Source organism: Heloderma suspectum, chromosome 1 (genome assembly GCF_057233095.1).
Source record: "Heloderma suspectum isolate Gila_16-S chromosome 1, 16-S_ref, whole genome shotgun sequence".
Classification (NCBI taxonomy): domain Eukaryota; kingdom Metazoa; phylum Chordata; class Lepidosauria; order Squamata; family Helodermatidae; genus Heloderma; species Heloderma suspectum.
The window spans coordinates 123,435,347-123,462,103 of record NC_139458.1 but is presented as its reverse complement, the minus strand read 5'-3'; the positions used below and the strand labels follow the sequence as shown (position 1 = coordinate 123,462,103).

The window sequence follows — 26,757 nt, the reverse complement described above, 5'->3', positions numbered from 1 at the left end:
CAGGGGAAGATGATCTCATCTTATATATATAATTCGAAGTTGGGAGTTGGTTGGTCATCCCTTTTTGACTGCCTTCTCGTTGACCAGTTCTCATGAAACACACTTCATTGGAAAGCTCTTGACATGCAGATTCCATGAATAACAATGGTTTTCACTATCATTCAAAGCTCTTGACATGCAGATTCCATGAGTAACAATGGTTTTCACTATTATTCAAAGTTGGGAGTTTATTTATGTCCATAAAGCTGCTTTTTAAAGAAAAGAATCAGGCTATCTTCTATAACAAAGTACTCTTAAGTTTGATTTTTAATATAAAAAATGTCAAGTATAATACAACAAACTTAATTGCAAACTGGAGCAGAATGAAATATGAACACAAAAAAAGTCTCTATGCACCTTTAGAAACAGAGGTGCAGGCCAAAGTACAATGATATGCCAGTAACACACAGCCTGTAAACAAATCATGAAGAAGAGATTAAGAGACACCTACAGTTAAAAGTAACCCAGTCAAAGTTTACTTATTACTCAGAAAGGAAGTCTCTAGCTGTTAAATTTAATAAAACAACATTTAAAAGACTCTGTATACCTTTATAAACATGGTGCAGGCCAAAGTACAATAATATGCCAGTAACATACAGCCTGCAAACAAATCATGAAGTGTGCACATTGCCATGATTTGTGTACGCTCATTGGCAAACCTCAAGATTCAAGTTGTCGATGGACCAGAATAAGGATGTTTCAGTGGCCGCCTTGGAGTTTACACCAAGAACATCGTATTTAAGGACGTTTTGTAAAGATAAAAGCTATAACACTTCGAATGTTTCAACAAATGCAGTTAGTTAAGTGAAACCTTTCGTTAGATTTGATTTTTCTCCATGAACTGTGAGCTGAAATAAAAAGGCTATTTCTATACAGGCTAAATAGCTGGCCATTGTGACAGCAGCAGCCAGTAGCCCACTCCTCTTGCTTTCCCCTCTCCCCGATTTGCTCACAATCACAATGACACAGTGAGCCATGCTGCAAATGGCAAACATGAAGCTGGGATGAACAGTGAAGTGGAGGACACCAAACTGTTTAGGTCTGAAAACCCAAGCTAATGGCAAAGGGCTCTAAAAGGATCTCTCCAAACTGGGTGAATGGACAACAATATGGCAAATGAGGCTCAATATAAGTAAGTGTAAATAAACTGATTTGGGCAAAAAAACATCCTCGCTTTACATGTATGTAGATGGTGACTAACCAGGAAAAAAAGTATTGGGGTCATAGTGGAGAGCTCAATGAAATTCAACTCGGTGTTAAAAGAAGCAAAAACAAAACAGCGGTGATTAAACAGATCCCACATGCCCCTGTGGGGGTGAAGATCAGTGGTAGAACACAGGCTTTGCATGCAGGAGATGGCAGGTTCAATCAATCCTGGTATTTCCAGGTAGGGCTCCTGTCTGAAACTCTGCAGAGCCTCTGCAGGGGTTGTGTGCTGTTGGTAAGATAGGCTGTGGTGAAGTTGGGGTGGGAGGATTTCACATAGGGTTGCATCCAGGTGGCCATCCACTAGCAGGAAGCATTTCTGCTTGCACAAGGCAGGGCCCCTGATTTTTTACAATCCTCCTAGCTACTGCTGCTTCCTGTGCTCCCCGGAAAGCTGCTTCGGAGGATTGTGTCTGGAACAGCACAGGATATGCTGCTGAGGCTGGACCATAGTAAGTAGGGGAGATCAATGACAGTCAAGTGCCCCTCCTTGCCCAAGCAGAAGACCTTTCCACTAGCAACAAAGCTACCACTGGATACATCCCATATTCATTCAGAATAAACGACCACATCTCTGGCTGCAAGCCTCTTATACAACTTGCTGATTTAGAGAGTCAGAACTTTCTCTGACAGATTCATTTCATTGTTTTGGAGCTCAGCGTTCTAACCATGCCTCAAAAGCCAGAACGCTGTCTTCTGGAGGTCACATATAATATCTTACACACTCCCTGCACATTCTTGCCTTTGCTTGCCTTGCTCTTGTTCTCAGAATGATTCCCATAATTGTTGGGAACCTCTTTGCCCACAAGTGCTCTCTATAATTATCATTGTCCTGACACTTGGCCAGCTTCTCCAAGTCCCCAGTTTCTTCTCTAGAGGGATCTGTTGACTGGTAGGTAGGGCGAAGGTACACACAGAAACTACTGATGGGGTTCTGGATGCTTTCCAAACACCTACGGAGCAAGCAAAGGTCAAGGAAAGAGGATAAAGAATGGCCATTTATTTATGTAACTAAAACCACGCAAGAGCCTGTATATTGCAATACTAAATAATACGTATAATACTAGTTGGTTTTCTGCTTTAGGTAGAAAGATGCTGTGGTACAAATGTGTCAGAAGCCTATATACCTGGGCTGGGCTGAGGGTAGTTCTACACTTAACAAAGCAATCTTTTGCCATGGGCACACTGGTGCTTCTCACAGCAAACATGTAAAATGTGAGTGGCAGGTGTACAGCCTCATAAGAACATAAGAATCCTACTAGAACACACTGAAAGCTTGTTGAGTCCAACATCCTGCTTCACAGAGTGCCAAAATAGAGGCCTGGGAAAACAGAGGCTCTGGGAAACCCACAAGCAGGACATGTGGGCAATAGCCCTCCAGAACTGTTGTTCCCCATCTATTGAAGTGGAGGCTGGTGGCTTCGATGTCAGTGGGGCAGTTAATCTGCTCCGGGTTTCAGTCAGAACCAGCCAGAACTATAAAGGAGCTGTCCAAGGTGCAGAATACCAACATCTATTGGCATTCTGGACCTGAAGGCTGCATATAGACACCATGTCTAGCAGCTATAGATAGCTGTACCCTCCATGAATTTGTCCAAACCCGTCAAGGAGCAACAGCCCAATCAGGGCTCCCAGGTGCATTTACATGGGAATCCATCATTCCTGCTTTACACATTTACCTGTGTTCCCACAATGGCAAACACGATTGTTGCACAAATTGGGGAGATGCTCAGACCCACTCCCCATTGCAATAGAGAGATTTCCTAGCCACATTCCCATGTATTTGCTTTGGTTAAACATCTTGAAGCCTCTTTGCGCAACCGATACAGATTGTCGCTCCCTTTGGCTTTGCTTGAGATTTGTGCCAAAGCAGTAATCTGACGGTGTTACTTTGAAGAGGTGTGTGTGTGGGGTGGGGGCGGCACAATGCCCTCAGTTGCATCCTATTACAAATTACCTGGAACAATTTAGAAATATTTCATCCTAAAAATATCACACTTTTTGTCATTCATTAGGTCACTTTTAAAACCTGTATTCTTGAAATATTAAATTAAGGGTGCAATCCCATGCATGTTTCTATTAAAATAGTAAAATATTAAATTAAACTATTAAAATAATAATTTAAATATTAATTTAAATATTAAATATTTAAATAATTTAAATATTGAACTAATAAATTAAACTATTAAACTACTACATTAAACTATTAAATACTAAATATATTACAATATTAAAATATTAAATTAAGAGTGCAGTCCTATGCATGTTTCCAGGCATGGTTGCTGGGAAGCTCTGGGAGTTGTAGGACTTTTTTCTGTCTAAACATGCATAGGATTGTGCCCTAACCATGGAAAGCTAGAGTGGCCACAATTCACTGGAGTACGTTCTTCACCTGCAAGGAGTTGTTAGTTAAATGAAATGTCTGTGGAGCCTGTATAGATTATTTACATCACACACTTGTTGCCACTGTTCCATTGCTTTCCCCCAATCTGCAGTTCAGACTTCTGAAACAGGAAGAAGCATCTGCTGAATGTAAATCAAATGCAATTGTATAAACAACAGAGTTCTATGGCACTTTTGATGCTATTTGAACTCCTAAAGGGGTACTATAGGAGGGGCGCTTAACCTTTTTGGTCCTGAGGGCCATATGTGATGCTGGCTCCACATCTGTCAGGATTCCCCTTTTGCCCTGCTGAACGCTCCAATAGCCAAATCTACACTCAGACAAGAGGCTGCATTTCCAAGGCTTTAATTCCATTTACCCTAATGAGGCATACAGATCCAAATTTCTAGAGACTCACAGACCTCAAAGGAAAAGCCTTCAAGGAGTTCAAAGTGGAGCTACGAAAGTTGGTCTCCATTTCGGAAAAGGCAACAAACTCTCTTAACTTAAGGGGTGGGAGGGAAAACTCTCCGCTTCTCCCGTGACACCTCTAGGCACAGCTGTTTGACGCCGTGCCAATCGGGCAGAGCGCCTAAGTTCAGCCCCTGCAATTTCTCGCTTGTGCCTGCGTCTGCGTCTTGCATCTAAGAGTTCAGGTTGTCCTTCCCTTGCCTCCCCCCATTCGCTATCACTCACAGGGAAGTGTGAAGGGAGGGCCTCTCCGTCCAGCTGTGCCTCTGAAGCCTGGGAAAGTTCCTTCCCCACGTGTTGCAGCTCTTCCTCAGAATCTGAACTGCTCTGGCACTCTATATGCTCAGAGGCAACCCTGACAACATCAGGGGCCACACATGTGCACACAAATATGTACACACTCACATGTACATCTATGCATATGGATGCATAGATCCCTGTGATCCTGATACAGTTGTTCTTTCCTTGCTGCTAGCAGTCGCAGAAAAAGAGCAACTTCTACAAGTATCTGTGGAGGAGGGAGAAATCAGGGGAAATTGGCAGTGGGGGGGGTCAGGGCACCTGGGGGCTTGTCTTAAGGGCTGCATGCAAGAACGAGTTTATTTTTGCAAATGATTGCTGTTGATTTTCATTTTGTTTTATTTTCTCTGCTTGCATATTCTTACATGCATCTCATGGTATTTTGGTTACAGTTTACAAATAGTTTATTCTTTACACGCATGTGTTGAAATACTTGTACACACACATGTGTACAAATACAGATGTAAAGAATATGTTCTTTACACTCATGTGTACAAATATGTACAAAATGTCAACTTAGTCTACTGTTTCAGTCAGCTGATGAAGTGGAGTCGAGTCCATGCAAACTTATGCTACAACAGATGCATAGTTTTTAAGGCATTTTTGCTACAACAAAGTAACATAGCTACTTCCCTGGAATTCATGCAATTGAAGGCTAATTTGGACATGTCAGAGGTCTGCTCCTGCCTATGCATGGAGCTGGCACACTGGCCCTACCTCTGACATACATATAGGGCATCTCTACACCAGCCTAAAATCTTGCATTTAAAACAGGGCTTTCTGCTTCCGTTTTAAATGCAGGATCACAACTCGTGCTTCCTTTCCCCCCACCCCTTCCCCTTCCTTCTCCCCATATCTGAATCTTCCATTAGCTTCCATTGATCTCGCTCCTCTTCTTGCCACTTTTCCTCTTTTCATGGAGGAAACTCAAGCGGAACACAACGGGGGTAATTTGATAGCTCATTATCTCCGATCTATTTAAAAATGGAACAAAGGGCATTTAGTGCAGGAGGGTCATGACAGGGTCATGGCATCATGTAAAGAGACAGCAAACTTCCATGAAGGAGCAATCTCAATCGCAGGATAAAAGCTCCATGTGAAGGAGAACATAAAGTGGACTCATCCAAATGGGGCAGTGCGTGGACCAAAACTGTAAAAACTGTGAAATCAGCTCACTCTGCTGCTCAACAGACTTCCTAGGTGAGCTGACAGAGGTGGTCTCAGGTGTGCTGCTGAGATTCTCCAGACTGCTGGTTCTGGGGGATGTCAACATTCACATTCAGGGCTAGGGATGGACGAAAGGGACTTACCTGGTCCCGCAGCTTGCTTTGTGGTGGGGGGGAGGTGTTTCGGTTCTCCCCCCGAAGTTCAGGCGAGGGGGGGAGGCGCTCCGCCTCGCCCGGCAGAAATTCAGGCCGGGGGGAGGCGCCCCATCCCTCGCCACCGAAATTCAGGCCGGGGAGGAGCGCCCCGTCTACCCAGCCGCGAAAAAAAAAGTAAAGTAAAAAAACAACACACACCCGTGATAGGCTACGTAACGATTTACGTAGCCTATCACGGCTAGATTTCCAAAGTCAGCCGTGATAGGCTACGTAAATCGTCACGTAGCCTATCACGGGTGACTTTGGGGGGGGGAAAAAAAGTGCGTATGGAAATGGCGGCGCCCATGGGGCGCCGCCATTTGCGTTCCTTAGTTTGGCACGTCTAGTCTATGTAAAGATTTACGTAGACTACAGCGAAAATAAGGGAACGCTATTTGCGTTGCCCTTATTTTCGCCGTAGTCTATGTAAATCTTTACGTAGACTAGACGTGCCAAACTAAGGAACGCAAATGGCGGTGCCCCATGGGCGCTGCCATTTGCGTACGCGCTTCCCCCCCCCAAAGTCACCCGTGATAGGCTACGTGACGATTTACGTAGCCTATCACGGCTGAGTTTGGAAATCTAGCCGTGATAGGCTATGTAAATCATTACGTAGCCTATCACGGGTGTGTGTTGTTTTTTTACTTTCCTTTTTTATTTTGCAATGGCGGTGGCAGCAGCTGGTCAGAAGACCGGCCGCCGCCACCCCCGCCGAAACGCCGCCGAAACGCCGCTGGGACCCGCTGCCGAGAGGGACATTCGCACGAGGTAAGTCCCATCCCGGGGGGGGGGGGGCCGGCGGAGAATTTCACCAACAATTTCAGGGGGCCGAATGCATTGGCATTTGGCCCCCCGGGGATTCGTGGAGAAATTCTCCGACATCCCTACTCAGGGCACCTTTTCTGGGCAGCTCAGGATTTCATGGTCTCAGTGACAGCCATGGGACTGTCCCAACATGTCATTGGCGCAACACATGTCACAGGGCATACTGTAGACCAAGTTTTCTCAACTGGACATGGAGATGGTGTTCTGAAGGCAGTGGACTTTGCATCAGTCCCTTTGTTATGGTCAGATCATTGCCTGCTGAGGTTAGACTTACAGCAGCTTTTCCCCTCTGCAAGGGTGGGGGACCTATTAAGATGGTCTACCCCTGGAGGCTAATGGATCCAGATGGTTTCCAGAAGGCTCTAGGGGTTCTCCCATCTGATATGGCTGGCACTCCTGTCAAAGCCTTGGTTGACCTGTAGAATGCAGAAATGATCCGGGCGGTTGACATGATTGCTCCTGAGCACCCTCTCCAGAGCAGAGCTCGTATGAAACAAAATAGGAGACGGCCTAAGTGCAGCCGAGAAAAACTCCTAGTCGATGCAATCAAACTCTTTTGTGTGACTATGGCCAGGTATGCTCAAAGGCAGTGACAGCAGCAAGGAAAAAACATTTCACTGCCTCTGTTCAATCTTCCATATGCCGCCCAGCACAGCTTCTTAGGGTTGTCCAGGGCCTATTACATTCTGGTCCTAAGGACACTGTGGAACCATCTGAGGCCCACTGTAATGCACTGGCTAGGCACTTTCAAGATAAAATCTCTTGCATCCACTGGGACTCCAGTTTTACTGCTGGTGAATCAGATGAGGTGGCCAGAGCACAGCCTGGTCTGGTTTTCTTGGATGAGTGTCAGCTGGTACAGCTTGAGGATGTGGACAAGGTGCTTGGACATGTTCATGCAACCACTTCCATATTGGATCCTTGCCTCTCTTGGCTTATTAAAACCAGCAGGGAGGGAACAGCCAGCTGGGCCAGGGAGGTGATTGATGCCTCCTTGCAAGAGGGAGTGGTCCCAGGCCACCCGAAAGAGGCAGTGGTGAGACCACTCCTGAAGAAATCCTCCATAGACCCAGAAAACCTTAATAATTATAGGCTGGTTGCAAATGTTCCATTGCTGGGCAAGGTCCTTGAGCAGGTGGTTGCAAGCCAGCTCCAGACACTCTTGGATGAGACAGATTATCTGGATCCATTTCAGTCGGGGTTCAGGCCAGGTTTTGGCATGGAAACAGCCTTGGTCACCCTGTATGATGACCTATGTTGGGAGAAAGACAGAGGGAGTGTGACCGTGTTGATTCTCTTTGATCTCTCAGTGGCTCTGATACCATTGGCCATGGAATCCTTCTGGGAAGGCTTTCTGATTTGAGACTGGAGGCACTGTATTGCAGTGGTTTCACTTCTACTTGGATGGTCGGCTCCAGAAGGTGGTGCTTGGGGAATACTGCTTGGCCCCATGGATTCTCTAGTATGGGGTTCCACAGGGGTCAGTTTTGTCCCCCATCTACATGAAACCATTGAGTGTGGTCATCTGGAGTTTTGGAGTGTGCTGCCATCAGTATACTATTTCTCCTTTTCATCTTCTTCAGGTGAAACTGTGGATGTGCTGAATCAGTGCCTGGCTGAGACAATGGACTGGATGGGGGCTAATAAACTGAAGCTCAATCCTGACAAGACTGAGATGCTGTTGGTGGGTGGTTCTGCTGACTGGATTGAAGATGTTCAACTTGTTTTGGATGGGGTTGCATTCCCCCTAAAGGAGGTCTGTAGCTTGGGGGTCCTCCTGGAACCATCTTTGTCACTTGAGGCTCAGCTGGCCTCAGTGGCATAGAGTGCCTTCTACCAACTTCAGTTGGCGGCCCAGCTATGCCTCTATCTGGACAGGGATAACTTGGCTTCAGTTGCCTATGCTCTGGTAACCTCCAGGTTAGATTACTGCAATGCGCTCTACATGGGGCTGCCTTTGAAGATGGTTTGGAAGTTGCAGTTCATGCAAAATGAAGCAGCCAGATTGATAATAGATGGGGAACAGATTGATAACTGGGACTAGAAGGTCCATACATATATGACTGACTCTGGTCTTCTTGCACTGGCTGCCTATATACTTCTGAGCACAATTCAAGGTGCTGGTTTTAACCTATAAAGCCCTACATGGCTTGGGACCACAATACCAGATGGCACACCTCTCCTGAAATAAACCTACCCGTACTCTATGTTCATCATCTAAGGTACTCCTCTGGATGCCTCCTCTGAGGGAACCTTGGAAGGTGGCAATGAGGGAAAGGGCCTTCTCAGTGATGGCCCCTCATCTGTGGAACAAGCTCCCTGATGAGGTCTGCCTGGTGCCAACATTGTCTTTTTGGTGCCAGGTTATGACCTATCTCTTTCCCCAGGCATTTGGTAGCACATGATGAGTTTTAATCCGTCCTGGATATGTCTTTAGTTATGACTGACTGTTCAGAGTTGTTTCTAGTTATGCATGTTGTTTGTGTATATTGTATGTGTGCTTGTTTGTAAATGGCTTTTAAACTTTGTCTATTGTATTTTAATGTTTTAACTTCTGTAAACCACCCAGAGAGCTTCAGCTATGGGCGGCATAGAAATGTAAGTAAGTAAGTAAGTAAATAAATGCGTAGTACCACTTAGAGGTTATGTAACAGAAAAGAGGAAAGGAAAAGTTCTTTGTGTAGTACTTGGTTCTCAATTCTGTGACAAAACCGAAATTTGATAAGGTGGATTAACAGCCTTGTGTAGAAAAGCTCATGCTTGGTGTGCTGGATCCATGCATAGGATAAGTAACAAGGAGGCACTCCAATCCGTAAAGAAAAGCAAGCCATAAAAGTGCCTGTTTATTTTTTTCTCGCCCAACATTTCAGAGAAAAAGTCTCCTTCTTCAGGGGCTGCCTGCAACATAACAAAATATAGAAATTTTAAAAATATTCTTGCATAAAAGCCAAACGCCATATAGCTCAACACCATGGACAAAATACAAATAAATACATTGACATCTACAAATTCAAATGAGAAGAATAACATTCTATTATCAAAAACACAAAACTGCCATCCAGCATTAGAAATGCCAAGACACCAAACAAGTTTTACCTGCGTTCTCCATATCCACTTCAACAACTGACCATTAAGCTGTCAAGTGTAAGTTCCCCAGTCATCTTTATATCAGTCTTAGAGGTTCACATAATCAACATCCAGGGCTCTTCTGAAAATTCAAACCACAGGGACTATCCCTAAATGCCGTTTGTTGTTGTTGTTGTTCAGTCGTTCAGTCGTGTCCGACTCTTCGTGACCCCGTGGACCATAGCACGCCAGGCCTTTCTGTCCTGCGCTCTCTCCTGGAGTGTGCTCAAGTCCATATTCATTGCATCGGTGATGCTATCTAGCCATCTCATCCTCTGCCGTCCCCTTCTCCTTTTGTCTTCAATCTTTCCCAGCATCAGGGTCTTTTCCAGGGAGTTTTCTCTTCGCATTAGGTGGCCAAAATATTTGAGCTTCAGCTTCAGGATCTGTCCTTCCAATGAGCACTCAGGGTTGATTTCCTTTAGGATTGACTGATCTGACCTCCTTGCAGCCCAGGGGACTCGTAAGAGTCTTCTCCAGCACCACAGTTCGAAAGCATCGATTCTTCGGTGCTCAGCCTTCCTTATAGTCCAGCTCTCACAGCCATACATTGCTACTGGGAAAACCATAGCTTTGATTATACGAACCTTGGTCGGCACGGTGATGTCTCTGCTTCTTACTATGCTGTCTAGGTTTGCCATAGCTTTCCTCCCAAGGAGCAAGTGTCTTTTAATTTCATGGCTACAGTCACCGTCTGCGGTGATCTTGGAGCCCAAGAAAATAAAATCTGTCACTGCTTCCATTTCTTCCCCTTCTATATGCCAGGAAGTGATGGGGCCAGATGCCATGATCTTCGTTTTTTTAATGTTGAGTTTCAAACCAGCTTTTGCACTCTCCACTTTCACCCTCAACAAGAGGCTCTTTAAATCCTCTTCGCTTTCTGCCATTAGGGTGGTATTGTCTGCGTATCTGAGGTTGTTGATAATTCTCCCGGCAATCTTAATTCCGACCTCTGATTCATCCAAACTGGCGTTTCTCATGATGTACTCTGCATATAAATTAAATAAGCAGGGTGACAATATACAGCCTTGTCGTACTCCTTTCCCAATTTTGAACCACTCGGTTGTTCCATGTCCGGTTCTTACTGTTGCTTCTTGACCCTCGTACAGGTTTCTCAGGAGACAGGTAAGGTGGTCTGGTACTCCCATCTCTTTCAGAATTTGCCACAGTTTGTTGTGATCCACACAATCAAAGGCTTTAGCGTAGTCAATGAAGCAGAAATAGACGTTTTTCTGGAATTCTCTTGCTTTCTCCATGATCCAGCGAATGTTGGTGATTTGATCTCCAGTTCCTCTGCCTCTTCGAAACCCAGCTTGTACTTCCAGTAGTTCTCAGTTCACATGCTGCTGAAGCCTAGCTTGTAGGATTTTGAGCATAACCTTGCTGGCATGTGAAATGAGCGCAAGTGTGCAGTAGTTTGAACACTCTTTGGCGTTAAACTTCTTTGGAATTGGAATGTAAACTGACCTTTTCCAGTCTTGTGGCCATTGTTGAGTGTTCCAAATTTGTTGGCATATTGAGTGCAGCACTTTAACAGCATCACCTTTTAGGATCTTAAATAGCTCAGCTGGAATACTGTCATCTCCGCTAGCTTTGTTGTTACTAATGCTTCCTAAGGCCCACTTGACTTCACTCTCTAGGATGTCCGGCTCAAGTTCAGTGAGCGCACTATCATGGCTATCAGGGACATTAAGATCTTTCCTGTATAGTTCTTCTGTGTATTCTTTCCACCTCTTCTTAATCTCATCTGCTTCTGTTAGGTCCCTGCCTTTTTTGTCCTTTATCATGCCCGTCTTTGCACAAAACGTTCCCTTGAAATCTCCGATTTTCTTGAAGAGATCTCTAGTCTTTCCCATTCTACTGTTTTCCTCGATTTCTTTGCATTGTTCATTTAAGAAGGCCTTCTTGTCTCTCCTTGCTATTCTCTGGAAATCTGCATTCAGTTGGGTATGTCTTCCCCTTTCTCCCTTGCTTTTCGCTTCCCTTCTTTCCTCAGCTGCTTGTAAAGCCTCATCAGACAGCCACTTTGCTTTCTTGCATTTCTTTTTCTTTGGGATGGATTTCGTTGCTGCCTCCTGAACAATGTCACGGACCTCTGTCCATAGTTCCTCAGGCACTCTGTCTATCAGGTCTAATCCCTTAAATCTATTCCTCACCTCCACTGCATATTCATAAAGGATATAGTTTAGGTCATACCTGAATGGTTTAGTGGTTTTCCCTACGTTCTTCCATTTAAGCTGAAATTTTGCAAGCAGCAGCTCATGATCTGAGCCACAGTCAGCTCCAGGTCTTGTTTTTACTGACTGTATAGAGCTTCTCCATCTTTGGCTGCAAAGTACATAATCAATCTGATTTCAATATTGACCATGTGGTGATGTCGATGTGTAGAGTCGCCTCTTGTGCTGTTGGAAAAGAGTGTTTGCTATGATCAGCGTGTTCTCTTGGCAAAACTCTATTAGCCTTTGTCCTGCTTCATTTTGTACACCAAGGCCATGCTTGCCTGTTATCACGGTGATTTCTTGACTTCCTACTTTAGCATTCCAATCCCCTATGATGAAAAGGACATCTTTTTTTGGTGTTAGTTCTAGAAGGTGTTGTAGGTCTTCATAGAACTGATCACCCTCAGCTTCTTCAGCATCAGTGGTTGGGGTTGGGTTGGGGTTGGGTAAAATGCCATTTAAACTAACAAAACACACAGAAAAAGAAAATCTCCTAGCAAAGGAAAGAATTGCAGCTCCTCTTTCAGTCCTCCTGAAGATAAACTACCCAGTTCCAAAATCCATTTCTCTGGCAAAGGATTCCAGCAGCAGAAAGAGGGAGACAAAAAGTTCAGTGGCCCTAGAGCAGGGGTGGGCAACCCCTTTTTCTATTGAGGACCACATTCCTTCATGACTGATCTGCTGAGGAGTGCATGCTGGCAGTGGGCGGAGCCGAAGCCAGCACTGGGTGGGTCACCCCTTTTCTACCCTCATTTTTTCTCTCTCTCTCCCTTCCATCCCACAGAGCAGGCTGCCAAGGAAGCAACAAATCACTCTTGCCAGAAGTCTGACATGATTGCATGCAGAGGGCTTTTGTAATTAGGCTTAATTAGGCTTAAGACTGCATAAAACTGAAAGCCGGAGTGGTGTAGTAGTTAGAGTCTTGGACTGGGCCTTGGGAGATCTGAGTTCTAGTCCCCACTCAGCCATTAAACTCACTGGGTGACTTTGGGCCAATCACTGATTCTCAGCCTAACTTACCTCACGTGGTTGTTGTGAGGATAAAATGTAGAGGACCATGTAAGCTGCCTTGGTTTCCTTGCAAGAGGGAAAAAAGGCAGGATATAAAAAAGGCAGAGACCTAGCCATGCTACAACTCTCTGCACATTGTAGACTGTGAAATAAATTTTGGATGCCACAATTCACTCTGGAATGTATAGGTTAAAAAAAAACACCACCTTGTAATGTGTGCTAATGACAATAGGCAACTAGTACAGTCTTTGGGGCTTTGCTGTAATGTATTAGGATATCCACAAAGTTCTTATGATATATATGAACAAGGATACTTTTATAATGCCAAAAGAAACAGGAATTAGAACATAATGTATATTAATAAATGTTTGCATTGTAAGATACTGCATAATACTGTATATAACATTCCATGTGATTAATTGCCTCTCCTCATTATAATTAAAGCAATTATTCCCTGGGATTCAAAATGCTTATTACATAGTCATGATATAGTATCACCACCCTAGGTTGCAACAGGTCATTGCAGTCCTCAGACCACAATCCCGTTGACCTCAATGACAAATATTCCAGAATTATGGCTTGGAGATTTGATCCCAAATATTACTTTCAATACTTCCTTAATTATTTACTCTACCTCCTGCATTAGTCAGCAGCAGCATATAGTTAACTGATCCTGTATGGGTTTAGCCTGATGCAAGCTTTTAAAACAAATATTCTGGAAGCTTTCACACCTCCAGTAATAAAATGGATCAACTTTTGCACCAAAACTACTGTGAGTTGTGGGGGAAATCAATTAGTTATTGTCACAATACAGTTTTCTCCAGACTGGGCCTACAACAGACCATATTTCACAAATGGGTCACTCCCCTAAAATGTAACATATTGCTTGTGCACAATAAATACTAAACTGTAGTCGAAGTAACATGCTGTAGTAGAGACAAGTGACACACTACATTGCCGGTCACTATAACCCATAAAGCGACTTGAGGGCAAAAGCACCCTTTGTTTTGTACCATTTGATCCAAATCCAGCAAATAGTTTTGCTTATGCCTAACAGCATGGAACAAAGTGATGCACAACATGCAAGGTGGTAGTTTATGCTGGGCCAATATCTGTTGGTGCAGTACGTAAGCCTTCGAGATAACAAGAGCGCTTTATCAGGCAGAAGAGAAAGGAGGCTAATTCCAAGGTAATTATTAATATCATATAAGATAGGCAAGAGCCTAATCGGAAACCTCTTAGCATATCAGACTACATAAAAGCAATGTAGTGCTACAGGTTTGACTAAGGCTGCTTTGGATACTGGCCTTTAGGGGATCACTTGTGCTAATTCAGCACAGCAGACACTCACAAGGCACATGGATAATGTGATGACCTGCCAGCAGATTCCTGCTAGTTTTAACAGGACAGTTTTCACTATTTTTAATTTTTTTTATTTATTACATTCATGTCTCAATCTCGCCTTTCCTCCAAGGAGACCAAGGTGGCATACGTGGTCCTCTTCCTCTCCATTTTATCCTCACAACAACCATGCAAAGTAGGTTAGGCTGAGAGTCAGTGACTGACCCAAAGTCACCCAGGGAGCTTCATTGCTAAGCAGGGACAAGACCCCGGATCTCCTGAGTCCCAGTCCAACATTCTAACTACCACAGCACCCTGGCTCTCGACGAGGTGCTCAGATCAATGTGTTCATTTGACATGAGATAAAACTGTGACTGTGGCACTAAACACATTGCTGAATGTTGCTATCTACTACATATGGTACTCCCGCCCTCCTTCCCCATTTCTGGGTGAATGTGATTGTTCTGTTGAGGAAGTTGCAATTTAAACAAGCCCTCAAATTTTAAGCTCTTGGACTCCAGTGCTACAGTGTCAAAGTACTTCATGTACATTTTCTCTCAGTAATTTTTACAACATCCTTGTAAGGTAGGCAAGTACCACTATCCCCATAATGCAGATGGAGGGGATGCTGGGGCTAAGAAAATAGTAGCTTTCCTAAGACTTCCTAGTGAGTTAAGGACCTGGCTAGAATTTGAATCAGAGACTTTCTGCTCACAGCTCATTTTCTTAATCACCTTGACCAAATTTCTAATGTGAATGTGATATCATATTCCACAGTGCAGTTGTCCTCCCCACATACGTATATCTACTGTTTCCTATTGTTTCAACTGCATTGTCTATCATGCATATTTTCCTGGTTTTCTTATATAAAGGCTATGCAAATGGTCTAGACTCTAGAGAATAATACTGTTGAACCAGAGGGCCTCTGAAGCAGAACTGTCCCAAGCATTGGGTACTGAGGTGGCCCACCTCAGCCAGCATATTGTGGGGTACCATTTAAGGGCAGCAGATGGCCATTTATTTAGTTTATTATTATATGTTTACTACCAATGGGGGGCACCATTTGGATTTTTTGCCTAAGGCATCCAAATGTTTCAGATCATCTCTATTGTAAGAGGGGCTTTACATATGATAGTTTCTTACACATATATCAAGTATATTTAGGGGAAAGTTGTTTAATCATAGAATCATAGAATAGTAGGGTTGGAAGGGGCCTACAAGACCATCGAGTCCAACCCCCTGCTCAATGCAGGAATCCAAGTCAGAGCATCCCTGACAGATGGCTGTCCAGCCTCATCTTGAATGCCTCCAGTGTGGGAGAGCCCACCACCTCCCTAGGGAATTGGCTCCATTGTTGTATTGCTCTAACAGTCAGGAAGTTTTTCCTGATGTTCAGCCGGAATCTGGGTTCCTGTAACTTGAGCCCATTATTCCGTGTCCTGCACTCTGAGATGATGGAGAAGAGATCCGGGCCTTCCTCTCTGTGACAACCTTTCAAGTACTTGAAGAGCACTATCATATCTCCCCTCAGTCTTCTCTTCTTGAGGCTAAACATGCCCAGTTCTTTCAGACTCTCTTCATAGGGCTTTGTTTCCAGTCCCCTGATCATCTTTGTTGCCCTCCTGTGAAACCTCTCCAGCTTGTCCGCATCCTTTTTAAAGTGCGGTGCCCAGACCTGGACACAGTACTCCAGATTAGGACTAACCAGTGCTGAGTAGAGGGGAACTAGTACTTTATGTGATTTGGAAGCTATACTTCTATTAATGCAGCCGAAAATAGGATTTGCCTTTCTTGCAGCCACATCACATTGTTGGCTCATATTCAGCTTGTGATCTACAACAATTCCAAAATCCTTCTCACTTGCAGTACTGTTGAGCCAAGTATCTCCCATCTTGTAACTGTGCATTTGGTTTCTTTTTCCTAGGTGCAGAACTTGGCATTTATCCCTATTAAATGTAGTTTGGTGTTTTCTGCCCAGCCCTTCAGCCTATCAAGATCACTTTGAATTTTGTTTCTGTCTTCCAGGATATTAACTATCCCACCCAATTGTGTGTCATCTGCAAATCTGATAAGCATTCCCTGCTCCTCCTCCTCCAAGTCATTAATAAACATGTTGAAGAGCACTGGGCCCAGGACTGAGCCCTGTGGTACCCCGCTCGTTACCTCTCCCCAGTTTGAGAAGGTCCCATTGATAAGCACTCTTTGAGTCCGATTCTGTAGCCAACTGTGGATCCACCGGATCATTGTCATCTATCCCACTTTGAGCTAGTTTGCTCATCAGGATATCATGGGGCACTTTGTTGAAAGCTTTGTTGAAGTTGAAGTATATTATGTTCACAGCATTCCCACAGTCCACAAGGGAGGTGACCTGATCAAAAACTGAGATCAGATTAGTCTGGCAGGATTTGTTCTTGACAAATCCGTATTGGCTTTAAGTTACCACTGCATTGTTTTCAAGGTGCTTACAGACTGATTGCTTTATAATCTGCTCCAGAATTTTCCCAGGGATTGATGTCAGACTGACTGGTCTGTAGTCCCCAGGTTCCTCCTTTTTGCCCTTTTTGAAGTTAGGGACAACATTAGCCCTCCACCAGTCATCTGGCACTTCACCCATCCTCCATGGTTTCTCAAAGATAATAGTGGTTCTGAGAGTTCTTCTGCCAGTTCCTTTGTTACTCTAGGATACAGTTCATCTGGCCCTGGAGATTTGAACTCATTCAGAATAATTAGGTGTTCCTTGACAACTACAGACCAGTCAGTCTGACATCAATCAGGAACTGGCAGAAGAACTCTCAGAACCACTGAGAAATCAAGGGTTCAGAGGAGGGAAACAAAGATGATCAGGGGAGTGGAAACAAAGCCCTATGAAGAGAGACTGGAAGAACTGGGCATGTTTAGCCTCGAGAAGAGAAGACTGAGGGGAGATATGATAGCACTCTTCAAGTACTTGAAAGATTGTCACAGAGAGGAAGGCCAGGATCTCTTCTCCATCATCCCAGAGTGCAGGACACGGAATAATGGGCTCAAGTTACAGGAAGCCAGATTCCGGCTGAACATCAGGAAAAACTTCCTGACTGTTAGAGCAATACGACAATGGAACCAATTACCTAGGGAGGAAGTGGGCTCTCCCACACTGGAGACGTTCAAGATGAGGTTGGACAGCCATCTGTCAGGGATGCTCTGACTTGGATTCCGGCATTGAGCAGGGGGTTGGACTCGATGGCCTTGTAGGCCCCATCCAACCCTACTATTCTATGATTCTATCATCTATGATTCTATGACCATATGCCTATCGATCTCAAGCTGCCATCCTGCCCCTTCAGGCTGTACTTTGCCTTTGCCAGGGGGCTCATAGACCCTCTTTCGGGAGAAGACTGAACCAAAATAAGAATTGAGCACTTCTGCCTTTTCCTTGTCAGATGTTATCATTTTGCCATCCTTATTTAGTAGCTGAACCACCATTTCTTTCCTCTTTTACCATGCACATATCTGAAGAAAGCCTTTTTGTAGCTTTTAGCATCCCTCGCTAACCTCAGCTCGTTCTCAGCTTTAGCCTTCCTGATGCCATCCCTGCAATTCTGGGCTACCTGCCTGTACTCTTCCTTTGCAGCTTGGCCTTCCTTCCACTTCTTATATGTGTGGATTTTGGTTTTCATGTCATCTCTAAGCTTTTTGTGAAGACACATTGGCTTCTTCTGTTGCCTCCCACCTTTTTTTCTTGTTGGAATGGTTTGTAATTGTGCCTGTAGAATTTCCTTTTTAAAAAACTCCCACCCATCTTGGACTCCTTTTCTCATTAGAGTCACTTGCCATGGGACCTTACTTATCATTGTTCTGAGTTTATTAAAATCGGCTTTCCTAAAATCCAGGGTACGTGTTTGGCTACACTCAGCTTTTGCTTCCTTTAGAACCAAGAACTCAAGTATAACATGGTCACTTTCCCCCAGAGTTCCCGTAACTGCTACTTGATCCACTAAGTCATCTCTGTTGGTTAGGATCAAGTAAAGGATATCTCTAGTTCCTTCCTCTACTATCTGTAGGAGGAAATTATCAGCAACCTAAGTCAGGAATCTCTTGGAGGGGCCATGTTTTACAGAATTTGTCTCCCAACAAATATTGGGGAAATTGAAGTCCCCCATTACTACTGCATCATGCTTCCTTGAAACATTGGCAATTTGCTTTTCAAAAGTTTCATCTTTGTTTTCTCCTTGATTGGGTGGCCAGTAGTAGACTCCAACTACCATGTCCCTTTTATTCTTTGCTCCATTTATTTTAACCCAGATGCTTTCGATGGGGCTACCAAGCTCATCCTCCATTATTTCTGTGAAAATATATGTATTTTTTAACATATAGTGCACCTCCACCTCCCTTTCTGTTCCTCCTGTTCTTTTTGAACAAGTTATATCCTTCAATTGCTGTATTCCAGTCATGGGAGTCATCCCACCAAGTCTCAGTTACACCTATCAAGTCATAATTTCCCTCCTGTATTAAGAATTCAAGTTCATTCTGTTTGTTTCCCATACTCTGGGCATTAGTGAATAGACATCGAAGACCATGTGCTTTATGGTCTGGCTTTCTTCCTACATGTTTCTGAAGACTATTATTGGGTGCTATTAGAGCTGTTCTCATCATGTACACCATCATACATGGCAAGTATACATGTAGCCATTTTGCTGCATGCATCCATGATGGGAGGCAGCAGTTGGTTGTGGCTTCCCAGTGCATGTACACTTGGGGCAAAGTGTTAGCTTAGTGGTAGAACACATGCTCTACATGCAGAAGGTCCTAGGTTCAAACCCTGTGCTGGCTAGATGGGCCAATAGTTTGACTCAGTATAATGCAACTTCCTTTGTTCCAAGTATATGTGGGATATGTGGTAAAATAGACATGTACACTAGCTACATGTGATGATGTATATATGGTTTATATGCAGTTTTCTTATATGGAATTTTTATATATATAGTAGTAATTGTCACATGAAGAACCTTTCTACACAAGACATTTATCATGTGCTCGTGATTCCTCACTCATAGTAGTCGTGGGTGCTTTACACAACATCGTTATCCACCAGGATCTCTCCCATCCTTTGCAAACATTTTAGTGTTTTTTCCCCTAACGAGGAACATCTGATATTTCTCTGGATGGTGGCATGAACCCCTGGTGTCTTTGCACAATTCCACTATACCACAGCATTACCTAATGGTTGTGTAATAGAACATATAGAAAGGCAGAGAAAGACAGCCCCCCAGGGCGGGGGGAAACACATGTAATGGAGCTGATCTTAAACCCACAAAGAATCCGGAAGCAGAAGCTGCGGTAAAGTGGTGGATTAAAAGCCTCATGTAGAACAGGCTGGAGATGCTGTAACGGCAAGGCATATTAGTTTCAGCATATGCACACTACAAAGTTAACCTGGTTTAACATTCCCTCTCCTCCAGAGAATTCTCAGCAGCCTCACCAAACTACAGTTTCCAGGATTCTTTGGGGAAAGCCATGAGAGCTGAAACTGCTGTTTAACTGATGTCAGCCTACTTCCTCTTGTTCCACACAGAGCTATTATGATATGAAATTAGGATCACAGACACTGGCATGGCACTCCTGAACAATTAGCCTAGAATGTGTGCCTGTGATGTCAGTGTAATGGTGCTGTGACTGTGATGTAACATCATGTTTTGTGAGATTTGTTGGCAGTAGTTGTTCAGCATAATTTGAAGTCCTTAAGTGTCATCTTAGAGTGTTTCCAGACCAGTTTTTTATTGTGCAATTGTCCTGCTTCATTCACAGAATTGGAGGGGTGGGGTTCCAGTCCGGACATCATTGTTTTTTATTTCTATTCCTCCCGTGTTTTCTTACTGCTTTTTTTCTTTTTACCACAAAAAAATCTACTACGGAGAGGAAGAAGGAATAGCTGCACAATGCCTTTTGATTGGTAGTGCTGGGAGCTGGCTATATAGAAGTATGTTCCTATGTTTGCTAAGTACCCTTCCATAAGTTTTAAGAGTGAGTTGTAGAACTGTTACCATAATAATAACAAATTATTCTTATATATTGTAAACAGATGTCTCTCTGAAGGAAACAGTCATACTCATTTACACAAAGCATCTGAAGAACTTCCAAAGCGCCTTTGAATAGAGCCGAAAATAACAAGGTTGTTTTTTAACTTTATATAGCACCTTATCTTGCCACAACATTTTTGTCTAAGCACCAGTATAACCCTTGAACTTAGCACAGCTCTGGGAAAGAAGCTTGTTAACTAGTTCTTTTCTATATTGAGCTCAACGGGAAGAAGAATTTCTGATCAAAGGACATTTGCTCCTTCAGCTCTGGGGTTTGAACTTGTCAGCTAATTGCTACTGCACTGGAGCATATGAGCTCTTATATCTAAGGTGTGGAATAATTTGTCTTATTAGAAGCAGCCACTGCTTGAAGCATTAAAACACATTAAAACTGTGCCAAGCCCTCACATAGCCTGGCATGACAACTTAACTAATTAAGCAGGGGTTTCCAGAAAAGCAAACATTTCTGAACATGCATGATGAGCAGCAGCAAAGTTTGGGATACCGGTGTTTTAAAAATCCACATAAATTTTTCAACATTGAAAACAAAATTTTATCTCAGGTGAGCCAACAATACAGCCAGTACTTCAGGTACTTATTTGCCTATCTTGCAGGATTTGCATTGTATTGCAGCTATCTTATTTCTATCAGCTCCACGAGCTTTAAGAATCTACATTTTTAGTAAAGGGAGAACCAAAAAACTCAGTAGTAGGTAAACAGTATCATGCAAGTAGAAATTTCTATCGGAGGAACTCGGAATGAGATCTTAATGATATAGGGTGGGATACAAATGTTTTAAATAAATAAATAAATTTTGTTCATACACCTTGCCAGACTACTGACAAGTTAATTCTCGAGTTAATTCTAAGCAGAATCTGACTGGTTTATTGTAAATGTCTGAATGCTAGGGGGTTCTTGATTTATTTAACTAGACATCAGAATTACTTGCAGTACAATGCATCAGTAGGATGCGGTAATAAGTAGTATAGAAATAAATGTACATATGAGACGATAATTTGGGCTTTTTAAAGTAGGTGTGCCTTAGCTCTTGTTTTCCAGAATCTCAGAAGAGAGCATCCACCAGCTTAAAAAAGGTAAATACAAATTCTTCCTTGATGAATTGCAGAGGAATTACACTGCAGATAAATCAAACTGTAGAATTGGGGCTCAGAAAAGCACACAAAGCTGTATTTGTGGCTGCAGAGGAAAGTTTGGAAAAGTCACATGGAAAGGACTTCATTAGGATGCATCATCATAACATAATCAAATCAAACTTGGAGGAGAGAAAAGCAATGACTGTTCTGCCCATCTGCTGCCTCTCAACTATACACCAGTGTTCCCCAAACAGATGCCCTCCAGATGATTTGGACTTCAACTCCGATCAGCCCCAGCCAAACATTTGGAGGGCATCAGCTTGGAGAGGGACCTAAACCATGGTTCCACTTGTGCCACATTTTTGTAACACATGAAGAAGGTGTAAGGTTTCCACGTACAGGATATACCAGGAATCAATGCTTTTATTGGAATAACTTCCATGGGACATTTTTATTATTTTCAGTCATGGTGGAGGAACCCTTGAAGCCACTCCAATGACTGCAGCTTTGTCTGCACCAGCACTCCATTTTCCATCGTTGTGTTCGTTTGCCCCACCTTGTCCCCTACAGCCTTGTGCTACTCGCTATGTACTTGCCGTCCATGAGCTATAAGAGGTGGCACAGGAATTGCTTGCAAGTGCCTTAACCTTCCACACCATGTGACATTTGTGAGATTATATACTGGTGTGTAGGTGCTCCACCTTGTTGCTTGACTTGGCAAGCTGGGCACTTACTTGTGAGTAATAGCTCTGCTAATGGGTATTGCTTACCTGCAACCAGTTGTGAGTATGAGTAAGCACACCAGTTTCAATTTACAAGGTCACAAGAGGGAAATGTTTCTTATGATGTCTGCCCAGACATCGAGAGGAACCTAGTGCCTCACCAATAAGAGTCCAAGTTCCCTGCCTAGTGGAATGATGCCTCTTGGTTCCCCACTGGCTCCTTTGGGCTGATGCATGTGACTGACCAATCCTAACAGCTGCTTCCCCCCCCCCCTCCGCAACCCAAGCCAGTTCCATGTTCAGGATGAATGGATCAGTTTGTTCTTCTTCGTATGCCACCACAACAACCCTATTCAATGTGGATCAACCAGGGAGTTTGTAAAACTTGTGCATAATGGAGAAGTCTGATGCCCTTTTTCTAGACAGGAAGAAGCCCAGATAGCTGACTGCCTCAGTCCTCAGTGTTGCCTAAGGAGGAAACAGGGTACTGCTGCCAAGGATAATTGTAATACATTTTATTGTGTTTTACAGTGTTCAAAGTGCTTTACACACATTATCTCAGTAATCCTCATAACCATGTAAAGCAGCCTTCCTCAATCTGGTGCCCTCCAGATATGTTGGACTGCAACTTCCATCATTCCCAGTCAGCAAGGGCAGTAGGTTGGGGAATGTTGATGGAAGGGCTGGTGGTAGAGGTCAATGTAATTATCCTCACATTGGTGAGGGTGTACGCAAAGGCTGAAAAATAGCAGCATGTCTAAGGCCTCCTGCAGTGCAAGACTACACAGGTCTACTCAGTTCAATGGGGCTTATTCTCATGTAAGTGTGTGCAGGATTGCAGTACAAGTGAGTCTGTGACAGAGATGAGATTTGAACCAGGGATTTCCTGTTTTACTAATCACTTGCTTTATCCACCTTGCTATGCTGCCTCTCATGCCTGAGGCCCCTTCCCAGTGATGCTCAAAGTACCAGATGTGTTGTTGTTGTTTTAAGCCCTCCAAATGTGTTGGATCACAGCTACCATCATCCCCAGGCATCAGAGCTGTAGTCCAAAACAGCTGGAAGGCATCGAGGTGGGGAAGTTTGGCCTAAGCTTTCCATCACTGCACACCCTCCACGCGCTGCCAGTGTACTGCGCTTGTATTGGGGGCAGGGAGAGACACACGATGAAATTCACAAGCCTCAACCCTGACTCCTCCCAACCCAATTTTAATCAAATCATGTGGCCTCGGGACTCTTCTAAAACAAAAACTGACCAGGCTCCGTTATAATTCAAGCACTGCTGGGATTAGCGGGCGCGGGGATTCAAATCCCCCTTCCTCTGCAAAAACTCATAGATCTCATAGAATCACAGGGCTGGAAGGGGCCTACAAGACCATCGAGTCCAGCCCCCTGCTCACTGCAGGAAGTCTGATTCCCAAGAGATCTCCCACCCAAATACTAACCAGGGCTGACCCTGCTTAGCTTCCGAGATCAGATGAGATCAGGCGCATGGTAAAGCACTACTAACCCACCTCACAGGGTTGCTGCGACGATAAAATGCAACCAAATAGTTTTGATTTAGACTGTGTACTCCCCCTGGTGGCAGGATTCTTCTTCTAGTTCATTGTACGGTGCTTGCCAGCTTTCAGGCAAAGATGATGACGATAAATAATACAACTGCACCTGTTGAATTCCTGCTTGTCACACAGCTGTGAAAAGCGTGGAGCTTCGCCAGCGGGGCGGGGAAACTGGCAAGCTTCCCTGGCGGCTCCCAGCGCGGTGCCCAGGCTCCTTCCCCGAGGAGGAGCCCTCCCCTGGAGTGGGCAGGGCCAAGGAAATCTCTCGGGGGGGTGAGCGAGCGAGCCAGGCTCCCGAGAGTGTTGTGTGATACACTCCAGCCGTGCCTGTCTGCCTCCGTCTGCCGCCTCCTGGGGGCGCGCGGCGTTCTCCCCCCGCCTTGCTCTGTCTCTTGGCCTGCCTCGGGTCCCCCCCCACACGCACCCCCGGCTCCTCTTCGCGGGACGATGTCTTCCTCCCCCAAGACGGAGAGGAAGGCGTGGAGCTTGGGACGCCTGTCCGTCGTGTCCAGGAAGGGCAGCATGAAGCCCTCCGCCCTGGAGCTCGCCGAGAACGCCCCCGACGCGCGCTACGCGCCTTTCTCCCTCTCCGATCCGGCGGGACCCTTGGGGAGCGGCAGCGCGCCTCGGCCGCCGGCGTGCTGCGGCGAGGCGACCGTGGTGATGAACGCCGACTACGCGCGCCCCTCCGTCAACTTGGACCCGCGCGTGTCCATCTACAGCGTCCGCAGACCCCTGCTGAGCCGCAGCCACATCCAAGGCAGAGTCTACAACTTCTTGGAGAGACCCACCGGCTGGAAGTGCTTCGTCTATCATTTCACTGTGTGAGTCCCCGGCCCCGGCCCCTGGGCGCTCCTCGGCTCCCGCCGGCCGCCGCCTTCCTGCTGCTGACCTCTAACGTCCCCTTCTCTTCCCCTGACGGCCCGGCAGCCCCCGGGAGTCAAGTGGGAAAGAGGAGGGAAGGCCGCGAGAGTCCGTTTCTGTCAGGGAGACGTGCAAGAAAAGGCGGGAGAGAGGGCAGAATAGGCTGGCGAGGATCTTGAGGCGACCGGGGACGTATCCGGCGCACGCTCGAGTAGTGCGCAGGCGGCTCGTGTGCTGCCTAGAGCCCCCTCACCTCACGCCTCCGGGAGATTGGCAGCCGCGTCCTGTGCGCATGTACTCAGGAGGGAGCCCCGCTGCGTGTAATGGGACCGAACTTGGCTAGTAAGGATGCTTCGGACTGCAGCCTGACTAGAGTAGCATCTTTGTGGAGGAACGAGGCAGCTGCTGCTCGCGCTGCCTCCCAGTTCACTAAATTAGGCAACTGCGTCTGGGGCCTGTGTCCAGTGCCTCACGCCTTAGCGGCCTTCAAAAATAACTCTCGAGTTACATCGACAGAACATGCTCAGAAGATAATTAACACCCCAGCCCTTTGCATGTTTACTTCGGAGTAAGCCCTGCTGGGTTCAGTGGGGCTTTTTTCCAGGACAGGGCTCATAGGATTGCAGCATAAACACATGTGCTGTGAGTGTGCAACTGTTAGTGATCTGCAAAGAGGCTTGTGGCACCTCAAAGAGGCTTGTGGCACCTCAAAGAGGCTTGTGGCACCGTAAAGAGGGACACGTTTATTTTGGCATAAGCTTCTGTGGACATTTAAACATTTTAAAAAATGTTTAAATTTAGTCTTTAAAAGTTTTCATTTGTTCATCTTTAGAGTGCGGCAAGGCTCTTTGCTGCTTTTGGTGCCCCAGAGTAACGCAGCCAGCCCTCATACAGAGTCATAGGTTATTGTCTAGGTTCATAGATAATCTTGCCACACTTCTTTTTTGTATATGAGGTGCTTCCCCACCTCCTATATGGGCACATATGCAGGGGGCTAATTTCCACTAACAACACCAATATATGCCATAGGAAAACCATCACACTCCAGTGGATGGAAGCTCCAACAAATGTCTGCTTTTAGACGTGCAGTGCACCTATCATGACCGGTGGAAGGACCGCTGTGGGCTTCTCTGTGCTAAAGGTCCATGCACATCCACTCTGACTCTGGTTGATGAGCTGTGCTCCAGCTTCTCTCTGTGTGTTCCATTCATTCATGATATGTATAGCAAAGCAAGGCATTGTGTGCTGAGAACGTCTTATGCTGGCTGCAGTACCAGAGCCCATAAATTGTTTTTCATGAGAGAGTTCTTTAAACCAGCCATCTGCCAGCACCTGTTGATTCATTATTCAGGGCCTAACTACATGTTGCACACAAACACGTGTAAGAAAAGCTTGATTACTGTATTTCCTAGGAAAAAGCAGCTTCTGGGAGGGGGTGTAGAGTGGAGAAGTGGCAGGGGAGAAATGGTGCTTAACCCCTTCCCCCATCCACCACCACTTTGCTCCAAATTACCCCCCCAATAACGTCCTACCCCCATGGGGTTCAGAATGCACATTTGGAGAGACAGATACCTGTTTGGAAACCTGCAGGGTGGGAGGGGGACTTCGAGTGGAGGAGGTGCTTAACCCTTTCCTCATCTACCACTTCAATCCCCTTCCCTTCCTGCAGATTTCCAGACATGTCTTTGCCTCTCCAAATGTGCATTTGGGATCTGATGGACAGCGCCAATTTGGAGCAGAGAAATGACCAAACAGAACCACTGAGCTTTTGTTAACATGTGTTTGCATGCATTGTGTAACTAGGCCCTATCTCTGAATAATGAATCAACAGGTGCGAACAGATTGTTGCTTGAAAATGCTGTTTCAAGAACAGCAGTTTATGAGCTTTAGTACTATGGCCAGCATAAGTTCTCAGCAAAGCCCTGCCCTTAGGCTCTGATGTTAACATAACGACATGGACTAGTAACTTGCTCTTCTGATATCAATTCAGTTGAGACAAGCCAGAAGAGGCAGAAAGATACAATAATGAACCAATGTTAGAATAAATTGGATGTGTATGGTGGCTTACAGCCACACATATTTTTAAAAATTTAAGGCGCAATCCTATGCACGTTTAGACAGAAAAAAGTCCTACAACTTCCAGGATTCTGGCTGCGGCATGCTGAGAGTTGTAGGACTTT

General features: G+C 45.0%; 1 protein-coding gene across 4 annotated transcripts in view; it reads left to right on the top strand.

Moving 5' to 3' along the window:
- Positions 1-23,967: 23,967 nt before the first annotated feature.
- Positions 23,968-26,757, top strand: part of KCNQ1 (potassium voltage-gated channel subfamily Q member 1) — a 487,838-nt gene continuing 485,048 nt past the window's right edge. For 2 of the 4 annotated variants that reach the window (XM_084855710.1, XM_084855702.1), the window contains exon 1: positions 24,018-24,537. In XM_084855710.1, coding sequence (XP_084711836.1) covers positions 24,161-24,537 — 377 coding nt within the window. In that variant the 5' untranslated portion in view covers positions 24,018-24,160. Of the gene's footprint in view, positions 24,538-26,757 lie in introns of all 4 variants that reach the window. The other 2 variants (XM_084855728.1, XM_084855719.1) reach the window with 2 other exon arrangements.